General features: G+C 44.5%; 1 protein-coding gene across 1 annotated transcript; it reads left to right on the top strand.

Moving 5' to 3' along the window:
• The first annotated feature begins 329 nt into the window (after positions 1–329).
• Positions 330–23,065, top strand: CYB5R3 (cytochrome b5 reductase 3). Its single transcript, XM_086757239.1, has 9 exons — positions 330–373; positions 5,077–5,208; positions 9,146–9,218; positions 11,733–11,839; positions 13,671–13,800; positions 14,804–14,887; positions 15,025–15,110; positions 17,371–17,470; positions 20,634–23,065. The coding sequence occupies exons 1-9, from the start codon at positions 353–355 to the stop codon at positions 20,804–20,806; spliced, it is 906 nt and encodes a 301-aa protein (XP_086613365.1). The 5' UTR covers positions 330–352; the 3' UTR covers positions 20,807–23,065.
• Positions 23,066–23,155: the final 90 nt, after the last annotated feature.

The raw sequence follows: 23,155 nt of genomic DNA, 5'->3' as shown, positions 1-23,155 counted from the left end.
CGCACTAGCCAAAACAAGGGCGGCAACGCCCCCCCGCCCCCCCGCACTTCCCTAGGGGGAACCGGGTCCCGCCGCTTGTGCTCAGCGCCGGGTCCCCGACCTCCGCCCCGGCTCCGGGGGCAGCGGGCACCGCCCCCGGCGCCTCAGCGGGGACCGGCCGCCCCCTGGCGGCCGCGCCGCACACACACCCCGCGGCCTCGGCAGGGTGGGGCGGGCGGCGCGGCCCGGTGCGGGGAGGGGGAAGCGGCCGGCGGCGGGCAGGGGGCGGTAGCGGCTCGGCGCTGATTGGTGGGGGCGTGGTGGGGAGGGGCGGAGGGCGGGCGGTGCTTTCGCTTCTGGCAGGGGGACAGCGATGGGGTCGCAGCTCAGCACGGTGAGTGCGGCCTAACCCGGGGGGCGGGGGAACGCACCGACCGACCGACCGACCGACCGGCGGACGAAGGGAGGCGGGAAACAAGGCCTGCGCCTGCCGGCAGCGGGCGGTTGGGGTGCCGGTTGCCGTGGCGCTGCGTGCTGCCCCCGCTCCTCCCGCCAAGGCCCCGAGTTGGGGCCCCGAGGCCTGGCCGCGGGCGAGGGGAGAGGCGCGGCGGCCCGCTGCTGCTCGGGCGGGGCCGCCTGTGAGCGGAGCATGGGCCCTTGTGCCGTGTACCGGGAGGGATAACGGGACTGCCTGTGTCGGGAGCCGCCTACAACCCCCCCCCCCCCACCCCGCAGCGAGGCAGTGGCTCTGGGACCTTCTCGGGCCGGGCCGTGCGTGCCAGCGTGGGCACCCGCGGCTCTTGTGCGTGGGATAATGGTGCCCGTGTTGGATGCCGCGGCGTCTGTGTCTTTGTTTTTATTCTCTCCGTTTCCTGAATAGTTTTTTTTCCAGTGTCCGTGCTGACAGCTCTAAAACCACCGGCCTGGCAGCTGTTGTTGTAGAGGAGAGCTCTTTCGGGATCCTGCCTGCCGAGCGGCGGGTTGGCGGTGCTGTTATCTGTAGGATGCACCGTTATCCTCTTTCGGCAGCTGCCTGACGCATCGCTTGTTTCCTCTGATGCACCTGCTGGAACATTTCTGGCCCTGGATTTGTGAGAGCAGCAGGCCGGAGGTGGATGCAATGCATGCCGCTTTGGGTACAGCGGCTTACTGAGTTACTAGAACCGAAGAGGATGAGGCAGATGCTAACGCTGCAGGAGTGGTGAAATGCCTCTCCCTTAATCCTCTCATTTGCTAGAACAGACGAGAAGAACGTTTAACTGAGATGACTTAAAAACAGAGTTTGGCTGAGGAAGTGTGGGAGGGGAGATTGGAGCTGAGAGTACAAGATTTTTTTCTTGCCAGAGAAGCATTTGGTTTGTGTGTTTATAGGGGAGTTTGGTGATGGAGTGTCCTGCTGTAAGCTTACACATTTAACTGCGTTTTGCTCACCGTGCCCTACTGGAAAGGGCTGTCAGTCTCAATGCTATGGCTTTTCTCTTTGTTATGGCATTTTTCACTATCTCGCAGAGGTCTGTTTCCATTAATAAAAATTCCTGCTCAGTTACTTATTTTGTGATGTCTGTTAGCAAAGACTTGTGCAACTGGAAGCTATGACTCACCAGATCTTCATTTCATGATTCCTGGCCGTATGGTCAGCCAGTCACACTCTGCTGCCATGGATCTGTTGCAGCTTCCATGGTGGCAGTGCCATTGTCTACACAAATATCTTGATATAGCCTGTGGTAAAAGTACATAGGTCACTTTTTACTCCGAAAATGCATTTGTTAGCAAGGACAACTTTTCGTAATCATTCAGCCTTCAGTTCTTCTCTTTCTTCCTGCCCACCAGCGGATACCTTCTGAATAAGGAACTAAAATAGCTATCTAAATTAGTGGGTGTGCTGTTTCTTTCCTGGCTAAATTCCATGAGGCTTGTGCACTAAATGACCATGAATAACAGATTATCTACCACAAGGCTAACACTATGTTGAAAGTATTTGTCAAAATTAAACTGAATTCTGTTCCAATAGACTCAGATCTGGTGCATTGCTTCAAAAAGCTGTGATTATGCACATGTGGGAAAAGAGTGGGCTAATCTCATTTACTGAATAGCTGTGGTAATTTTCATTTGATGTCTGATGACCTAAAAATTATTTGCAAAGATGGGAGAAAATGTCTATCTCTGCACACAGGTGGAGAAGCTGACTTGCAAAGATGATTATTTTGAACTCCACTCTCTTCCAGCCTTCCTGATGGTCTGTTACTAACATACATTAGTGTTGGAGTTGGGACTGAGCCTAAGTTTTTGAATTCCCATTTTCAACTGCAATTTTGCTAGACCACAGCCATGCTTTTTTTTTTTTTGGTCCGTTTTAGATAGCCACATCTGTAAATGAAACTAGTTTATTTTGACATATTAATGACATATTTGAAACATTGTCTGCTGCAGATTCAGCTTGCTGTCTCCACCAGGTCTCATTCACCTGTTGCAGTTCTCATTAGAAAGTCTGTTGGCTGCTCTGTCACTTTCTTTAACAACTCTCCTCCCTCCCCACTTTTTTGTGACTCAGTAACAAAAATTCTTCCTGGAGCTGCAGTATAATCTGGTGGATCTGCAGGAAGTAAGGAATAACATTCCTGTAAACTTCAGCTTTTTCAGAAACAATCTTTGTGGAGCTATTTCAGTATTTTCAAATGAAAGTGAAAAATTTAGTCTATGTGTGTGTATGGCATGGTGTGCCTCAAAGCTATACCTAGTGTTGATATATTTTAAACCTATAGAGCAATATTTTAAGAAGAGAGAGTTTATGCTTTCCTTTTTTTTTAATTTTATATTTGTCACCATTTTAGTAATATAATGTCAGACACTTTTTTTCATAGCCTCCTGAGGACTGTCGCACTCATGGAAATGTGCTTCTAAAAAACTGGTCAGGTCCCTTTAAAATAAAATGAAAGTAAAAGCAAACTGAGCAGGACTTCGAGCTCTTCCAAAAATTAGTTAGTGCATAGTATGCAAATATTTGCTTGCCTTTTTTTAATTTTTTTTTTTTTTTTTACTGTGGTTATGCTTTTTCCCTCTCCTCTGTTAAAGCATTGAAAAACAAATTACAGAGCTGGAGAGGATTTTTATAAGTAGTTGTTCAGTTTATTCTCCTGTCCTAAATTAGGGCCAAGTCTGCCTACACGGGTGACTTTCTGGGCTGTTGCAGTTGCTTATCTAACCTCGCAAGAAGAAGACTGTCCCTGGCAACAGGTACTAGAAGGGAAGGTGGGGGCCTCTAGTAGAGCACAGCGACCCATCTTCAGCCCTATAGACCCACCAAGTGCCTGAGGCGTATGGCACTGGGACAGGGAGGTGACATCTTCCTTCCGTTTGTCCACCCAGCTGTAGTTGCAGCAGACTGGTCTCTCCTGAACTTTCCTGGGCTGGTGTGGCCACTTTCCTGGGTAGGCAGCTTGTGTGTGGTGTCAGGGGTGGAGAGGGTGGTGTAGGGACATAACCTGCTCTTGTCTTGTGGGGCTTCAGCCTGGGGGTGAAGCTCATCCCTGCAGCAGGGTGTATGACCATGTCTCCAACTGCCTCCAAGCGCTGTGATATAAAAGACCCAAATCGTTGGTGCATGTTGGGTGATGTGGTTGAGGGCCTGTCTGCACAAGCGTACACCAAGGAGCACAGGGGCACAACGGTGGGTGGGGAACCTGGGTGATACCCTGTCCCAGCTGCTCCCAGGCCCATTGCAGGAGAGCAGCCAACTCGTGAAGGCTCGTTTCCACACACGTGCACGCAGAGGAGCACAGAGACACGGGCAGGCGCAGGAGCCTCAGTAACCCACTCAGAGAAATGAGCTCTGGCCCAGAGCTGTCTATGGGAGCCATTGCCCCCTGGGCCACGAGTGACGCTCGTCTAGTGAGAGGCTGGCTCCACTTGCAGGCTGGGAGGCACAGGATGTGGCAGGGGTGTTTGGGGATTCAGCGACTTTTATGGGAGGAACCAAAGGCAGGGATCCAGGCCATTTAGAGAGGAAAAAAATGTGGGTAAAATAAAAGGCTAAAGGAAAAATAAAGGGCTGACTCTGTGTAAACAGGCCTGCTCTGTACCCTTGTCTGGCTGTGTCCTGCAATCAGTCAGCACAGTCTGTCGCATTTTCTCATTAAACTCCATAGCTGCTTTCCTGGGGAAGGGACACCGCTCTGCATGCACGTGTCTGTGCGGAGATGGAAGTGTCAGCACCTGGAGCCGGACTGTGGGCCAGAGACCCTCTGTGTCCGTGGTGCCAGCACCCCGCATGAGTGTGCGATGGCTAGCAAAGGTCAAGCTGGACTAGCCAGCAAGTAGGTGAGGTGGCCTGGGAGCCAGGTGTGTGTGCATTTCTGAAATGAGAGCCCCAAAGGCGCTGCAGGGGCTGGGGGTCCTGGCCAGCTGCCAGAGGGTGGGATCTGTGGTTGAGTGCGAGACCCCCAGTTACTGGGGGATCTACAGTGCATGTGATGGTCTGTGAAGGAATCTGTGCAACAGTGGCTATGTCCAGATGCCACCAACTGGGGAGACTGGAGTCTGGGGACAGCTGCTGTGAAGACTAAGCCAGCTATTGGAGGATCCACCTTGTACACGTGTGTGTATATGTATTTCCCACGAATGGACCTTCATCCTGATCAGTCAGGGAGGAGAACAGGATGAGGTGATCAGTGCTGTTTGTGTGAGCGTCTCTCTGTGTTGATCGGTGTGGCCAGGCATGTGTGTATTTGGGCATGTGTTGTGTGTGCGTGTGTCTGTGTGCATGCCTGCTACACATACGTTGCTCAGCCTTGCTAATGGTTGGACCTGGGGACACAGAGCTGTGACAACTTTGCTTCTGTTGAGCTGCTGGGTTTGGCAACTCTCTGCCAGTATGCCAAGTGCCTCAATGTAGGAATAACGCCAGGTATTCATAAAGTGTTAACGTGTTACTCTGGCTGGTGTTTTTTTAATACTTCCTCTTCCTGCTCATATTAGTACAAAGAAACACACATTTTTTTTGGTGGTTGAATTGTCATGTCATGCTACCATATTCTTTCCCACCAAAATAACTTATCTTGTTATGCGCATGTGTCTAACACTCTTTCTGTACTGCTGCAGTTGAGTCACATTGTGACATACCCAATATGGATAATCTACACCACCATCCTGAAGCTTTTCAGGAATCCCCATCCTGCGATTACTCTGAAGGATCCTGAAGTGAAGTATGCACTGAGGCTGATTGATAAGGAGGTAAGAGCATGTACAGTGCTGAGCATGACCTCTCCATGGATACTGTGTAATGTTTATAGCTTCTTAAATCTTGGATAATGTTGCAGCAGGGCGAATACCTGTATTTTAAGGAAAGGACTTCCTTATAAATGCGACTTGCCTGCAGTTGCAACTTCTGCAGTTCTGCAAGCAGCTTGTTTTCCGAGCAAGTTAGAGTGGAGAACGCGGCTTTAGAAGTGAGCAAACTCGTAGTGTCTGTCACATGTATCTCGTGGAGCACATCAGCAGAAACTCCTAAACTGTGCACTACTAGATTGGCTGTGAGGCAGAAGTCATGCTGTCAGGCAGAGCAGGCAGTTTTTTCATGGTCAATAGCATTCAGCGTAGTAGTTGTCTGAACTATGTTGATGCTGATTCCTGTTATTGGATTTATGTACTCTAATGTGTTACAGGAAGGAAGGTGTTTAAATTATTTAGTCCTGTCTCAGCTTCTTTCTCTCCATTAAAAGTAGAAGCCATTCTGTACCTCCTGGGCTGCTCAACCAGCTTCTCAGTGGAAAGTCATGATCCTTTCAGGTGGATCTTGCTATCAGAAGTTGATAAGTCAACTTGTGGGAAGGGGACCAAAGCCACAAAAGGTGAAAAGTCCATATCTCCCTTGGATAAACTCACCGTCAAAAGCCTGAGAGAAATCTCGGCTTTTCAGGTGTGAAGTCACACCTGAATAGATTTTTAGTGTTGACTTTTCAAGTCAATAAGCTAGTCAGAAAGTTGTCAGAAGAGTTTTGATGAAAAGGACTTTGGACTAGGAACAGAGCTTTGTTTGAGGTATAGAGAGTGCACCAATAGCTTGGCTTTCATTTGCTCTGTCTGTCAAATAAAACAATTACTGTCATTCCAAATCCTGGTTTTGTGGAATCCTAAAACTTCCCTGAGGCTTGGGCTGGGCGGCATTACTGAATTTAGATCCCACGTGTACTGCAGCAACGCTGTTATTATATACTCCCCACTTTCTAACGAGATCCGTAGCACATGGTTGCAGGTACAGGCTGCCTGACCTGCGGGAGGGGAGGGAAGCTTGAGGCACTGCACGTGCTTCTGAGAATCAAGCTATTTGCAGATTTCTGCTGCAGCAGTTTGTAACAGAAGACAATTCACAGTTTGCTTGATTTTTTTTTTTTTTTTTTTTTGCTAAATGCTGATTTTTTTTTCTCACTCTGTTGTTATTTTTTGTATGCTTTTTTAGACTCTTGAGATGGGGGAACAGCTCTTGTATAACCAGATCAAATGCTGCTGCATGTGGTACCTTGATCAGCTGAGAATATTTGACTGATGAATAATTTTTTTTTGCCTAAATAGGAAATGTGTCCTGGAAACAGAAGTTAATTTTGAAAAATAAGAATTTGGTACAATAAGTGCTAGTGGCTTCTAACATCCTGCCAAAAATCTGGTGCAAACACTCTGATCTTTGGTACTAAACTTCTCAGCATTGCCATATCCACCTCTCTAGGAAGATGAAATTAGTCAGAGTCTTTCTGACATGCTACAGTTTGTATTTTACAAGCGATTAAATTTGAAGTAGATGAGAACTTTAATCTAAAAACACCTGCCATTGCACAAAAATGTTTTGACTTGGCAAGAGAATCATGGCTCTTGTTGTGGTTGTGGAGCCTACTGAAGACATTTGTGTGGTTGGCTAGAGTTTCCCTTCCATTGCAAGAGGAATTTCAGTACACTGGTTTTACCTTGTAGTGTTGCTCCTTTTGCTTGCCCAGCCTAGCTAAAGACCCTCATATTTTTAAAGTTCCTGCTGTTCCCATGTTGGTATTTATCATTCCCTTTTTTGTGACTGTGAAGCTGTTGGTACCTTCACCAGCAGAGCACCAGAAGGATTTGTGTTTAAAACAAAAAATGAACGAACGAACCTTGCAGAAGCTTTTCTTACTGGACTGTGGCCCGAGCAAAGGAACAAGAAGGTTGACCAGGCTCCTTCCTAGTGTTTAGCGTAGGAAAAAACTGTCATAATGTAGTTAGGTGTAATAATGCCTTTAAAAAGCCCACAGCGTCAGGGTTGTTTTTTTTTTTGTGGTGATAAACATAATTCATTTGTTGCCTTTCAGTGGCTTCAGCAAAGCACCAGCCTGCAAAAACTGTCCTCTGGCTTTGCATTTGCAGTTGTGAGTGTGGAGAACTCCTCAGCGCTTGCAAGTTGAGACAGAAATGCCTGCTGGTAGCTGGAGGCCAAGGGCTTCCGGGCGCTTAGGGCAATGCCAAATGATGGCATTGGGGAATGCGGCGGAGATGACCTCGTGCTGGGAATGCTTCTGCGTCGTGTTTCAAGGCTGTGTGTAATCTGGCCTTGACTAACGACTTGCTGAATGGCAGGATCAGTGTCTTGGCCATGTAACAGAGACATGGCGTAGGCATGCTGCTCTAGGCACTAGGAATTTCTTGAGCCTTTTAGTGTTTCTCACAATTGTCTCTTGTGATGCACTGAAATACTTGTGTTGAGATACCTTCAGCTAAGCTATCTTGACTTTAATTGATAAGGTGATTAACTGGGAATTCAGAACTTTGTTCTTTCTGCATGTTAAAGGTAGCATCTTAAAGTAAAGAATTATTGGCAAAATCCAGCTGTGAAGTAGTGAAGCTGGTGCTGAAATGTTCTTACAGAAACAGCAGTGGTCAGTGCGAGAACAGCTGTGTTAAGTGCATGTTAGCTGTCTTTCTAGTGGAACTTTCGGTGGTAGTTACTGTTCCTGAGTAGACATAAGTACAGAGAAGCTCTTTTTAGACTGCCAGTCTGTTCCCTTCTTCAGCATTTACCTTGAAATGATTTATCATGAGGAAAATTTTGTCAGTGTGACCAGAACTTGTAAGTGAAGACAAGGTGAACGGTGATGAGAAAGAAATCTGTCTCCGTTGGTTACTTTAAAAACAAAAAAACAAACAAAAAAAAGGTTACAGTATTTTGTAGGATGTTTATGAAATTTTCTTTAGAAGCGATATTAGGTCCCTCAGGGCTTTAAAAAAAGAAAGTAATTGGACGAGGCATTAGACTGTATGCTGTTTCTTTCTGTCTTTTTTTGCTGCCTTTTTCAATCCCATGAGTGTAACCAGATTTTTAAGAGGTAAAACTTGTGTAGTATAAAAAGTAAAATTTAATTTGCTCATTGCCAAAATTTTATTCAAGGTATGACTTCCCTAGTAAATGGATTATAATAATTATCCCAACTGGGCTGCATAAATTGTCATAATTTTATAATAAAGTTATTATCTAAATAGAGTGCTCTTTTCAGTTTTAATTAAGGAATAATTCCATTTGTATGAGGAAAATATTTTTAAGGCTCTTAGCATAGCAAATAGGACCAGGTTGGTACTTCCTAATCTTCCTGATATGCACTGGTGTCTGCTGAAATAATCTTCTACTTTGAAATGATCAATTAGTCTGATTTTGAGACATCAAAATAAACGTTTTTTGTTCTTGAACTCCTACGTAATTAAACTTTAAATGAGAATTGAAGAACTGATTAATTTTTATCTTGTGGCCTTCTCACACAAGGCAATGTAAATGCTCATACTATTTAGAAAGTTATCGTTTAGTCTTAATCTGCATATGAGTATCGTACTAAGTTTTGCTATTCACATTTAAATATACATCAAAACAGTGTTTGGATTTGTCTGGTTTATTTCTATTTTTGCTTTTGTATTACTTCTAAAATATCTTGAGGTAAAGTTAAGTTTTCAGGGAGTTTGAATGAAAAGCTGACCTCTGCAGGATTGCCATGTTCAGATGAGTTGATATTTGCATTATGCAAAAATTTCAGTTAGGATGCTGCTCTCCCCCAAATACTTAATCCTGCAGAAAGCCAGACTAGCGTATTGGTTTTACGAGTGAAATCACAGTCATTAAATCCCAACAACATAGCTGATTGTTCTTTTTATTTTCCTCTTTCAGGAAGTTAGTCATGACACAAGAAGATTTCGATTTGCTCTCCCTTCCATAGATCACGTTCTGGGTCTCCCTATAGGTACGTTCTGTCTTTCCTTACTGAGAATCCAAGCATTGTTAATTACTAGAAGAGATTTTGGGGAGTTATTTTTTTTTTCCCTACATTTTCAACTGTTGAGTTTTGAATACTGTCCACGTGGCTTGAGCTGGTATTTGGAGCTTTGCAAGATTATCCTCATGATGTGAAACATCTGCAGGGTCTGAAGTATTGTGTACTTACAGAGAGTCTACATCCAGCTTGTTTCTGTGAAGACAGTAGAAACGAACACTGGTATTTGCTTGTATTTTTCCAGTCTCAACTTTCCAGTGTGTGTTATTCCCGTGGTGCTTGGTCTCTGTGGTCCCTGTCCGTCCCCTGAGGCATCACACTCAGCTCACTCAACTCTAACACATGTGGTTTACCAGATGCTTTGCTCACTTCTGAATTGGCAGCCAGTCTCATGGAACTTCTTAATCACCGTGGAGTGGATGTTTCCTTAGGCCTTGCCATGTGATGTGTTGCCTTCCATAATAGCTTAGTGCTTCTGTTTCCTATTGCTTATATAAAGAGCGTTTAATTGTAACTTGTATTTAATAGGGACTTCTGCTTTAACAACCTCGTGCAATGATCTGTGGATCAGGTGCTTCGTGGTGGTCCTCAGCACCTTTCCAGCATTGCAGTCCATCGTGTTTAGGTTCCCTCTTGTTCAGGATGCATTATTCTCTTGATCCTGTTAAATAGCCATGAGGGCAAAGCTAGTTTCCCTCCCTTGCCCATAATGAAAGTTGAGGAATGAGCTGTCTCACCTCTGTAGTTTTTCTTGTCCTGCACGCTAACAAAAAGGAAAATGTCTGGGGTGAATTTGGCCTGCTGGATGCCACGGGTTCCTCCAGTGTTTTAGTAAGGTGAGGGCAAATAAGCCAGTTGTTTCAGCATAGTCCAAGAAGGTGCGTGCCTGGCCCTGCACAGTCCCAGGAGCGGCATAGTCATGCTCCCAAAGGTGCTCTGCATGGGCTGATCTGTGGGTGACTGAGGGAGTGGTTTACTGGGCGAGACTTGGGAAGCCAAGAGAGCTGAAAGCTGGTGAGGGTGGTAAAAGCAGCTGGGAGCAGCAGGCTTGGCAGCTGTGGAACACATACTGGTGTGCACTCTGCATGTTTAGTCCAGCACCAGCATTTTGCTTTTGCCACCAGCTGGAGCATTACAGGAAAAAATGCCATTTGCTCTGAGGGAAAGTGGGATTGTATATGGCCCCACACAGAGGCTGCCAGCTACTGTCCTGTCAGGGCGAGGTGAAGCTCTAATGAGTAAGACCATAAGGTATATTTTCCTTTTGGGAGGAGCACCTTTTGGGATTTGTACCAGTTCTTGTGAGACGTGCCCCAACAGCGGTCCCATCTATCCAGGTTCACAGTCTGCAGTGGTCTCCATGGGTCTGTTCCTGGAGGAGGGGGTGGCAAGGCCACCCCTCGCCTGGAGGAGCAATGGGAGGCTGCTGCTGCAGCTCCCTTTAGGTCTTCCCTAGCAGGAAACATGCACATTACCAGATGTGCATAGGCTTTGCTGAGAGGGTTATTTGGATCACCCTCACGTTATGTCCCTGTATAGCTTCAAATGAGTTGTGATTGCTCATTTCCCAAGTCACCAGGTAGCACACCTTCATTCACCCACTGATTTGCCTCACTGGCCCTCTGACTCGGCAACCCAAACCAGCTCCTGGTAAAACAACCTTTTGTGTGCCCATAACAGGCAGAACTGCTGCACCATCTTTGGAGAGCTGCATTCGTCTTAAGACATAGTTTGTTCTATTGACCTAATGGTGATGAAATGAAAAAAAAGACAAATCTCCTCCTAGGTATTCTTCTCTTGAGTCTCTTCAGGGTGTTGGAATTTTATAGGAAAGTCTTTCAAAGCAGTTAATTGTAGGGTTTTTTTTCCATCAAAAGCATAGACATTGAGAAAAGAAACTACTGTAGACAGTTCAGCGAATGTGTGACATTGAAACTTGGTTGCCACATTCAGATGTTAGGCTGGAGAAAGAGCAGGGTTAGAAAGGTGCTTTATGTCTAGGCAGCCTTAGCAATGGCAGTTAGAAGACCTCTTGGTAGATGCGAGTGATTTGTGGTCAAAGTAAGAACAATTATAACTGAAGTATAAGAGTTTATAGCTAATGTGTCAATAAAGAAGGGTGAACAGCACTTGGCAGTTTTCTCCTCCTTTGTCCTTTTTACATGACTGTACAGGAGAGTCATGTCACGTCTTTGCAAGATCTCACATGCAGGTAGGGCTTATGTAAATGCATTAAGCTATCAGAACAGATATGATTGACATTTGCAGTTGGCAGCGGAGTTGGCTGCCCTTCTGTGCATGGTTAACAACAGCTCTGGCAAAGTGTGTGCTGTCAGGAAAATGAGAGAGGAAAAAGTGGTGTCCCAAAACAAGATAGTTAGGAGAACTTTGAGATGGCATTTGCAGTCAATGCCCGCTCAGTACATCCATTGAAAGAAAAATCTCTTGAAAGTAAACGGCTTTTTTTTTCTTCCCTGTGTACAGGACAGCATATCTACCTGTCTGCACGGATTGATGGGGCTCTGGTTGTTAGACCTTACACTCCAGTTTCCAGTGATGATGACAAGGGCTTTGTGGATCTTGTTATCAAGGTGAGAATGTCACACTCTTTTACCAGGCTGGGCATTTTCTGAGCCCATCTTTACACTTGTGTTGCTATGTGAAGTCCGATGTGCTGACTTCTGTTTGGGTATGTGCCACTGTTGACTTCCGCTATTATAACAAGTGCTATGCAGTTACCTGCAACCCATGTGGTGTTTTGCAAGCGCTTCTTTAGTGAGTGTGTCTCATGAGATGCTGCATAATTTTCTGTATTTGCATACTGCAATTTTCCAAAATCTGGAAAGACCTGCAGATGTTCACACACTTTTAAAATCCTTCTGAATTAAGAAATTGACCTTGCCTGAACTGTCAGCTTCTTTTGAAGCTAAGGTAATATAGTCCTCGTGATCATTAGGAGCAGTGATCATTATCATTACTGATCCAGATGGTGTGAATGACTGATTTAATTGGCAAGAATGTGATTTTGAGTCTTGCGATAATGTACTTTTATTTTGTCTCTTGGTAGTTAGACTAAGCAAATATATTTAAAGCTGACAGGAATTTAAAACCTGAATATCTGCACTGGATTTCCTCTTAGAATTTTACTCTTAAGGTTTTTCTTCTTCTTTACAACTAGTAACACTTTATTAAACTAGACGTGAATTTGCCTTTTTCTGCCTACTTATCATTGAATCAGAAAATGGTTTGGGTTGGAAGGGACCTTAAGTATCATCTAGTTCCAAGCCCCCTGCCATGGGCAGGGACACCTTCCACCAGACCAGGTAACTCAAAGCCCCATCCAAACCGGCCTTGAATGTTTCCAGGGATGGGGCATCCACCATGTCTCTGGGCAACCAGTTCCAGTGTCACACCAACCTCACAGGAAAGAATTTCTTCCTTATATCTAGTCTTAATATACCCTCTTCCAGTTTAGAAACCATTACCCTTTGTCCTATCACTACATACCCTTGTCAAAAGTCCCTCTTCAGCTTTCCTGTAGGGCCCCTTTAGGTACTGGAAGGCCGCTATAAGGCCTCCCTGAAGCCTTCTCTTCTCCAGCCCCAACTCTCTCAGCCTGTCCTCACAGGAGAGGTGCTCCAGCCCTCTGATCATCTTTGTGGCCCTCCTCTGGACGCGCTCCAGCAGGTCCACGTCCTTCTTATCTTCATGTGCATGACATTGCACACTGAAGACATGACAAAGGAAACTGTAAATCTTTGACTGAGATAGGAACGTTTCACAAGACCTGTTCTTCCCAGTGTGGCTCTCCATGTGTGCAAATGATACTGTTCTTGTAAAAGTGTAGCTAGTCTCAGCTTGAACTCTTCCTCAACCATGTGAAATAAAACAACAAAAAAAAAACCAGTTCCAGCAATGTAACTACACCCACTGATACCTGTTCGTGAACAATTGAATATTCACTTAGTTGGTATCCACTTTTTTTGGTACTCTAACTTTGAGGTGCAAACAGTTGGCATCCCAAGAAGTTTTGAGTATATCCCTTTGCAAATGAGCTGTCAGAGTTCTTTCTCAGAAGTTTTTCTGTTTGAAATCACAGTGGGGTTTTTTTTGCCTTTTTTATTCTTTTGAACTTGGATGTAAATGATGTTGATTATATAGAGATGTTTTCTATGTTACAGAAATACAGTGGAGAAATTGTCAGTCTGTGTCCCATCTGACCAAAATCAGGATATGAGTGGCATTTTAATCTTTCAGAAAGCTCGGTGCTTCTCTTTTATTGTCAGTCAAATCTGCGTTGATCGTATCTCTTTATGTAGTAATTGTGTTCTTTGCATGAGGAGTATGGGTACCTAAATATTTGAAGGGCAAACGCTCATGTTTGAGCTGTGAGATTAATTGCTTCATTATTATTTTTAACAGATCTACTTTAGAGGTGTCCACCCGAAGTTTCCTGATGGAGGGAAGATGTCTCAGTACTTAGACAGCCTGAAAATAGGGGATACTATTGACTTCAGAGGACCAAGTGGCCTGCTTGTCTACAAAGGAAAAGGCAAGGCTGACTTGGAAGACATACTTTCTCTGGAGTAAACAGAACAGGAAAAACATTATAAAATAGTAGGAGTGCTGGTCACAGTTTTTTTTTTTTTCCGGCTGGGTTCAAGTCTTTCTGTGCACAAAAGAAATTGCTAGTGTCTTAATTAAGTCAACAACTGTCCTGAGGGAGATTGTTACATGATTGCAGAAGTGCTTTACTGTTCTCAAAGAAGAGAATTCTTTCCCTCCTTATAGGGACATAGTTTGTACACTGATAAAAATACTTGGTATTTGCACTGTCCAATACTAATTTCCCAAGTGAAAATGAGCTTTATCAGTAGGAAGTACTTTTATGCCAATATAAAATATCTCTTTGACATAGTGCAGCCACAAATGTGTCACAAAAACCTTCGGGCAGTTTTGTGAGCAGCAGAACTCAGACATGTGGTTTTCCAGAGCTTTGTATGTTGTGTTCATGTTATCCTGGATGAAGAGAGGTGTGAATACAACAAATACAAGGTTTTGGGCAATTTTAGACTGTCTTGTCAGATTTGACAGTCTGGCAAATCAACTCAAAAAGAGAAGATAAATATACAAAACAATACACCGTACATATTTCAGTTTTTCCCTTAAAATAATCTGCATGGGGTAAATAAACTCTATGAGCAGATTAATTCTTTTGTGTAGGACTGTTTCCAGAATCTGGGCTTCTGAATATCACTGGGGGTATGGGACGTGAGCAGATAGAAGTACAGGTAGTGATGGCTATAGTCAGGGGTAACTAATCACCCGTGTCCATGTCTGGTGTTATCATCACGAGTCTTACAATCCCTAGTCATCTTCCAGGATTTGTTTTAATTCATGACATCTTCACCTTTGTCTGTTCCCTGTTCTACAGAGCAGGAAGGGTGACAGGGCTGAAACAAGGTCAGTTAGCTTTGTGTGCTGGGAAGGGATCATAAGCCCTGTTTCCTGCTTTCTTCAACGTTCTCTCTCTCTCTCTCTCTCTCTCTTTTCAGGCGAGTTTGCTATTCGGCCTGAAAAGAAAGCTGAACCAGTTACTAAGAAAGTGAAATATGTGGGGATGATTGCAGGTGGGACCGGTATGTATATATGAAGATTCATCTTTTGTTTCTGACAGCTGGTAGATGTGTTTGTTCGTATTTTCTCTCACATGCTCACTTGCACTTTCTTCTACTCCTTGACATTCTCGCATCATTGACCTGCCTTTCTCTTTCAGGGATAACACCTATGCTGCAGATCATTCGAGCCATCATAAAAGACAAAGATGACCCTACCATTTGTCAGCTGCTGTTTGCTAATCAGGTAATTTTGTCCCTCTTTCTGTTTATAAAGTTTAACTTAAGTAACAGAACTCCACTCGGCAAATGAAATTCTTGCTGAGAAAGCCTGGTACAGAAATACAAACACTGAGGGGAGAAGTTAACTGCAATGTTGAAAACTTCCCGTATAAAAGCACTAGGAATGAATTGGGGTTTTAGTGTTACTATGGAAATGTTGCTTTCCTCCCAGCTAAAACTCGCTTTCCTCTGTCTCATTGCTCTGTTTCTAATCCAGTTTATAAACATTTTAAAACTCTGCATTCCTTTGTGCAAGTTATTAATATTTTGGGCAGGCTTTCAGGGCTGTCTTTCGTAGTGGAAACACGAAAGAGGTGGACATCTGTCTCTTTCAGCAATTGTAACTGCCCAGCTTTGCAGCAGCGTTTGTGCTTGGAATCTTTCTGTTTGAGAACACTGTAGGTGACTCTAAAATTAACATTGGTCTCCAGCGCCTCCCTCAACTACAGAGCTGTGATTCTGCATGACTGTCTCCTGTCATTTTCATTCCCTCTGGCACTTCTTCGTGCATTTCTGTTGCTCTTTGAGGTGTGTCATACAGCCGTGCTAGACAAAAGGAAGATCTCTCATCCATGGAATCCTTGCGATAGAGCTTTTCTTGAATGACCAGGCAACCCAAATGATGGTGTGCTGACGAACTGTAACGCCCCTTCTTTGCCTGATGTTCTTCTGGTGTTAATCCTTTTGCTTGTAAATTTCTCCATCGTAATGAATATTTGTTTCTGGATTATGAGCCATTTTTTGTGGTGAACCTCACTTCATGCCTGTGTTTTTTAGCTTCTTCAGGCTCTCCTCTGTCGTTTCTCTCTCCTCTGATATTCAGTGTGTCCTCATTTCCTTCGTACCATGTCTGAATTATAAACCCAGATTTTTCTACCCAGAAGCTATGATCCAGGTGCCAACAGATGCCCTGTTCTGGTTGCAGTAAGATCTCCTTAAGAGCCTTGCCAGTGCCCTCTGGTGCAGCTGCTGGTCCCTGTTGAGCACTAGGACTTGGCATAAAGTGCAGTCGGTACTGGGGGCAGGAGGGCCAAGATTAGCTATGAGTAATTCCGAATGACTAATACAAGGCTAGAGCTGCTTTAGCAACCCAGAAAACCTACAACTTCTTGTAGGGAGGACTGGGGGAACAATTGCCTGTGTTTTAGCAACAGCCAGTGTAAACATTAGTCCTTGGCTTTAAAGAGTCCTTGTACCCAGCACAAATATAAAACAGCCTCGTGACAAATGGTTAGTCAGGAAAGCCTGCAAGCTAGATGCTTTTTACTATTTAATATTTTAAAAGATCAGCAAGACATGTATTAGAAACATATTTTATTTTGGCCCTCCTGAAAGAGCTCTGTTGGATTACAGATGACAATGTATGTGGGCTCGTACTGTGCTTCTGACTGGCATGTTTTGAGTTGGTCAGACCCAGTAACAACCTTTCTGGAACACATGAACTGCAGGTCCAGAAATAGGCACCTTCCTGGCAATAGTTGCTGACACATTCCTCCTTACCCCCACAGTTACAGACATAGCGGTGTCCTCAGTGCCAGATTATTAAGGGTGCAGAGGATGGTGCCACTTTTAGTCTCTACCCTTTTCCCTCCTTCCTAAATTGCAGCTGCTCTTACGGGAATAAGGCTTTCTTTTGGCCTTCAGTGATGTTGCATCAGGGAGGAGCAGAACTCGATACCCTGGGTAATGTTTGTTGTTCCAATCAGAACTTGATACTTTTTTGGTTATTTATTGTTCCACATCCTGTTTAAAAACCAAGCAATCTCTGTATAACAGTGATGATGAATTTCAAGTGGCAAAGGTGAAAAACCTGGCATTTTCCCGGCTGAATGGCACAGTATGGACGTGTAGGGAGATACTTGTGTGCAGTCATGGTCAGTTTTTTGATGAAAGTTGCTTTTGTAACGGGAGTGTTAAAAGAGGGCTTTCCTCTACCACTAATTCCCTGAATGAGCGCAGGTTCTGTGTTTTCGTAGAGATTTTGCTTTATTTTATTTTTAGAGGGAAGACATTGCATGGTCAGGGTTTGGGAAAGTTACGAGCCTTTTTATTAGCTCTGCCATGGGATAGTCATGGAAATAACTTGTGTTTGCTCTCTTAAGCCTGTAAAACGGAGTCGAATTATCCGTTCCATCTCACAGGGCTGTAGAGTAGCTGTTGCTCTGGCGTCAACTAAGGGCTGCACTCAAATGCAGAGCATAATCATTGTTTTCCTTATCTTACAGACCGAGAAGGATATCCTGTTACGTTCTGAGCTAGAGGAGATCCAAGTTCAGAATCCCACTCGCTTTAAGTGTTGGTACACACTGGACAGAGCACCTGAAAGTAAGATCTAACATGCTGTTTCTACTGAAGCTTAAGTTTATGAGTGCACGTGTTTAACAGGAGACATGCTACATCATATGCATATTTCTGGGCTCCTTTCTTGCTTAGTGAATCATGTCTGAATGCATCCCATGGCATCATTTTTGACACAGCGATGCAGAGAAACTCTTAGATGTAATCAGGCAGTGTTTCCAAAGCTACTGAGCTCACCTCAGGTGAATGGTAGTGCAGTGTTCCTCCCATGACCACACCTGAGTATTTAATGTTATTTAGAATCATAGAGTCATAGAAGGGTTTGGGTTGGAAGGGACCTTAGGGACACATTCCACTAGACCAGGTCGCTCAAAGCCCTGTCCAACCTGGCCTTGAATGTTTCCGGGGATGGGGCATCCACCACGTCTCTGGGCAACCTGTTCCAGTGCCATACCAACCTCACAGGAAAGAATTTCTTCCTTATATCTTGTCTAAATCTACCCTCTTCCAGTTTAGACACCATTACCCCTTGTCCTATCACTACATGCCCTTGTCAAAAGTCCCTCCCTATCTTTCTTGTAGGCCCCCTTTAGGTACTGGAAGGCTGCTCTAAGGTCTCCCCAGAGCCTTCTCTTCTCCAGGCTGAACAGCCCCAACTCTCTCAGCCTGTCCTCACAGGAGAGGTGCTCCAGCCCTCTGATCATCTTCGTGGTCCTCCTCTGGACTTGATCCAACAGGTCCACATCCTTCTTATGCTGGGGGCTCCAGAGCTGGACACGGTACTCCAAGTGGGGTCTCACAAGGGCAGAGCAGAGGGGCAGAATCACCTCCCTTGGCCTGCTGGCCATGCTTCTTTTGAAGTAGCCCAGGATGCAGTTGGCTTTCCAGGCTGCGGGCACACATTGCTGGCTTATGTTGAGCTTCTTGTCCACCAGTGCTCCCAAGTCCTTCTCCTCAGGGCTGCTCTCGATCCATTCTCTGCCCAGCCTGTATTTGTGCCTGAGATTGCCCCGACCCATGTGCAGGACCTTGCGCTTGGCCTTGTTGAACTTCATGAGGTTTGCACAGGCCCACCTGTGCAAGGTCCTGTCAAGGTCCCTCTAGATGGCATCCCTCCCCTCCAGTGTATCGACCACATCACACAGCTTGGTGTCATCAGCAAACTTGCTGAGGGTGCACTCAATCCCACTGTCCGTGTCACTGACAAAGCTGTTGAACGGCACCAGTCCCAGTACCAACCCCTGAGGAATGCCACTCATCACTGGTCTCCACTTGGACGTTGAGCTGTTGAGTGCAGCTTTTTGAGTGTGGCCATCCAGCCAGTTCCTTATCCACCAAGTGGTCCGTTTGTTAAACCCATGCCTCTCCAGTTTAGAGACAAGGATGTCATGTGGGACAGTGTCAAATGCTTTGCACGAGTCCAGGTGGATGACATCAGTTACTCTTCCCTTATCCACAGCACTGCAACACTGTCGTAGAAGGCCATCAGATTTGTCAGGCATGATTTGCCTGGCTGTCACCAAGCACCTCCTCATTTTCCATGTGTCTTAGCATGGTTTCCAGGAGGATCTGCTCCATGATCTTTTTTGGCAGAGAGGTGAGACTGACTGGCCTGTAGTTCCCTGGGTCTTCCTTTTTTCTCATTTAAAAAAATGGATGTTATATGTCCCCTTTTCCAGTCAGTGGGAACCTCACTGGCCTGCCATGACTTCTCAGATACAATGGCCAGCGGCTTGGCAACTTCACCCGCCAGTTCCCTCAGGACCCGCAGATGCATCTCATTGGGTCACATGGACTTGTGCACCTTCAGGTTCCTTACATGGTCTTGAACCTGATCTTCTCCTACAGCAGGCAGTTCTTCATTCTTCCAGTCCCTGCCTTTACTCTGATCCAAGGTGACCTTCCTTTCTCCTTCCCCACAGACATAAATATGTTATCTTACTGTCTCACGCTTAGAGCACGCATCAAGGCAGCTGTGGTGGGAGTGCCAGAGATGTGGCCACATGCAGACTCCTGCCTAGCTGTCATTGTATGGCAATTCAGTGTAGCTGGTCTTCCTAGGCAACAGAATTGCCTTTGTGTTAACAGTGTTTCTCCATGAAAGTACTGTTACAGCTTGGTGCAGTCCAGGTTTAAAGATAATGTGATGCAGTTGGCTGGTCTAGGTGAGAGGATGTGGTAGCTGAATGTGCCTCCCTCAGCTGTGCGAGTTTGAGGAAGAAAAGCCTTCATAGGTACTGCTGTTGTGAAAAGGCTCAATAGTTTCTGTGTCATTCCTTGTCTTTTTTCCTCTTCTACCATTCTTTGTGATGCCCATCCACATCAGGATAGAATCGCACTGCTGTTCGGTACTAGTTTGGGGCATAGAAGGAAAAACCGTAGGCCTGCTCTTACCTGGTGACCAAGAATACACCTCCAGTGGGGTGGGGGAAGGGTCTGGCAGTGGCCACAGTCTGTGGCTGTCATGTCAACTTCTGCAATTAACGTTCTCCTGGAATTTCTAATCACTGTTTCTTTTTTAATATATTTGTGAGTTGTGAACTGATCTTAGCAGTTGCAATAAAAGTTTCTCCTTAGACCCTGTTAACACTGTTCTGCAGACTTTCACTACCGTACCTGAAACCAGACCAAAACTGGAATTTTTTTGATAGTCTGTGTTAGAAAAATGTGTCAGGTTTTTTTGCTGTGCCCAAAGGTTTGGATCAGCAGCTTTTTGCATCCAGACTGGGGGATGTGATAAGTAAACCTGAATCCTGGTACTAACTGATCAGCACAGTGAGTGTTCCTGCTGGGAACAACTTCATCAGCTAGATTTCCCCTAGTGAACTTGTAAACAGTGGGACTAGGAGGCTGGATGTTGGTTATGTCACAGTGCTGGAGCTGAGAAGATTCACATTCTGTTCACAGCTCTGCTTGACACTTCCCTGGGGCTTTTAGCAAGCTTTATTAAAAGAAGTGAGCCCTTGTTTTCTCCATACATCAGTTTTGCATCTTAAAAGCAGAGGTGGCAGTTTTTGCATGTAGTGTTGAGAACACTCATACAAGTGGAGTGTACAAATGCTGCAGTCCTGAATGTTACTAAAAAAAAAAACAACCCCAAGCCCCTACATGTCCTCCTAAAGTGACTTGTATCTATCCTTTCCTCCTTTTTTCCCACGTTCCCCTTTCCCTGCTTTCATTTTTTTAACAGATTGGGATTACAGCCAAGGATTTGTGAACCAAGACATGATCAGAGACCACCTGCCTCCACCTCAAAACGATGTTCTGATCCTCATGTGTGGACCTCCTCCGATGATCCAGTATGCCTGCATTCCCAACCTGGACAAACTGGGTTACACCAAGGACATGAGGTTCTCCTTCTAAAGATGACTGATGATTCAGTGATCTTGTGTGGAAGGGAAGAATAAAACATTTAATGGGGAACAGGACAAAGTTACAGAGACGGCTGATGCACAGTGCTGGGAAGCGACATTTACATTAAAAATGCTTCATTTTTTCAGAATCTCTGGCAAGGAAGACACTTACTTAAGCTCAACTGTACTAAAACTGTACTGTGTGTTGCACTGAAACAACTGTATTGTGGAAAGGGAGGGAGACCTAGAGCTCAGCTGTATCCTACACTCCACATCAAGGGAGGACGGCGTAGCTGCTTAAGGCAGTAAACGCTCGTCTACGCTGTTTCTTAGCCCTGCAATCAAATGGCAGTAATATCCCACTTCCTAACACTGTGCATACGCAGTTTTTTATTTGGTATGAAGTATGAAAATAGATAGAACGTGCTGGATTATTCACCTTGCTTATGCCAAATTTCAATCCTTACAGAGCTTTTACAGCATAAGGGCCAGGAGTGTTTGCCTTGTATGCGTGATCTTCGCAACACCAGAAGCGTAAAGGTGCTTGTTCAGTTGAAGGATGGCAGTTAAGCATTTATGACTGAAGTTGTTCAAGCTGCCTTGTTAATCAGAACAGAGAGGTAGACAGCAATACGAATTTGTTTCCTTTGTATTTTGGAAAAGCTTCTCTGAAATGCAAACACTTTTCCAGCTGGTCACAATCTGCATCTCTGGGCAACGAAAGAAGCCACAGAAAGCTTTGTGCATTGTTCCACAAATAGCTGGAATTTTTTGCTTGTATACGTGTGGAATACTGAAAAAAAAATTACTAACTTTTGTATTTACTTTTAAATAGCGGATGGTGCCGTAGGAGTACAAAAAACAGTTGTTCTGCATGTCCTGTGCAGTGAAAAAAATGCTGGGTGAAAACTGGCTCTAGTTTTAGTTTCTGATTTCCCAGAGGTGGATTTGGAACAAAGGGAGCTCAGGTTTCATTGCCAGGGTGGGTTTCGGCAGGTAGCCCAGCTTCCGGTGCCGTATGTGTACAGTCGGAGGACTCACCTGCCTGTCTTGCTCAGGCAAAGCTCCAAAGGGTTTTGCTTGGTAAGGATGAATGGGAACAGCCTTAAGTCACCAAACTGACAGCAAATTCAAATGTTTCACCGAATCTAAAACTGTTTTTTAGGTGCTGTTTACTATAGCTCAGATCTTTTTTTTTTTTTATAAATATACTTTTTTTTTACAGCAGCCTTTTTTTACCTAGTCTTCAGTAAAACTCAAGGCATCTTGCGTGCTGAAGCTTCTGCTTCTGAACGGCAGAGGTGCTGCTGAGATTAGAGCTGTCCTGCAAAGAACCTGTTAAACTAAAAGTCTTGTTCTGGTAATGAAATCAGAGTGACCGAAATTATGTTTATATATGAAGTAATGTGGATGCCAGTTAGCTGCAAGTGTCGGTCTATAATACCACTGTTTCAAAGATTTGGGGAGGTATTTGAGATTGTAGCTTGCCATGTTTTCTTTTGTGCCTGCTCGACAGAAGGGTACTGTGCACTTAAAAGGTTAATTTTCAGCATAAATTAAAAGGAGAAAAAGATACTACAATTAATTTAAGGAACCTCAGATGGGTAATACTGTTATTAATGTCATTAATTAGATGCGTGCCTCTGAATTCTTGAATTTTTGATGTTTGCTTCTGAAACTTGTTCTTTAATACTACGCTCCAAAGGTCAAATAATACTTAAGTTTCAATCCCTTTTTTAGGAGGCAAAAAGCAGAAATATGAGAGAAATTATCTTGCTGCTGGTTTATAGCACTGTGGGATACGTATAGATTTTTTTCATGATTGTATTTAATGAAGTTTTCTTGTAAAAGTAACTCTAGCTCATTACACATCAACTGTTTTGTATTATTATTTACTCTGCTTATACAGTTACTGGCTTTTTTTCACATCCGTGTAAGAAATAAAGTATCTTGCAGGTGAATCACCTGTGTGTTACTGAGCAGATCATCTTCAGCCTCCTAGGAGACGAACTGTAATTGTTGTAACGCACTCTATAAAGTGAAGGTTCAAAAAAAGAAAGCCTGTTAGATTTGTTTAGCCAATTGCTTGTCTGTTTCTTTTGAGTTTGGGTGGAAACCGCTGGAGTTGGATGCTGAGTCAAGGAGTAAACGGTCTCCTCACTCTCCAATCTATCTCACATTTTTACTTTATTTTGTAAATCTTCCTTGTGCACAGGAGGCTCTTTTAAAAAATAAAAAGAGGGATTTTATGCAGTCTACTGAAACAAAACTGTGTCACAATCCCTTTTGCTTGATGATTCTGTATTAGAGCATTTAAACAAGTCAGTGATAAAAAAGTTGGTTTTACATTTTTTTTCCT

This window comes from Chlamydotis macqueenii, chromosome 1, assembly GCF_036417535.1.
Source record: "Chlamydotis macqueenii isolate bChlMac1 chromosome 1, bChlMac1.mat, whole genome shotgun sequence".
Lineage (NCBI taxonomy): Eukaryota > Metazoa > Chordata > Aves > Otidiformes > Otididae > Chlamydotis > Chlamydotis macqueenii.
This window is presented reverse-complemented; position numbering and strand designations above follow the sequence as displayed.

Coding starts and splice junctions, on each gene's coding strand:
- CYB5R3 (XM_086757239.1), top strand. CDS start 353: ATGGGGTCGCAGCTCAGCACG. Junction 374..5,076: donor TGGGGTCGCAGCTCAGCACG/GTGAGTGCGGCC, acceptor GTACTGCTGCAG/TTGAGTCACATTGTGACATA. Junction 17,471..20,633: donor ACTGGACAGAGCACCTGAAA/GTAAGATCTAAC, acceptor TTTTTTTAACAG/ATTGGGATTACAGCCAAGGA.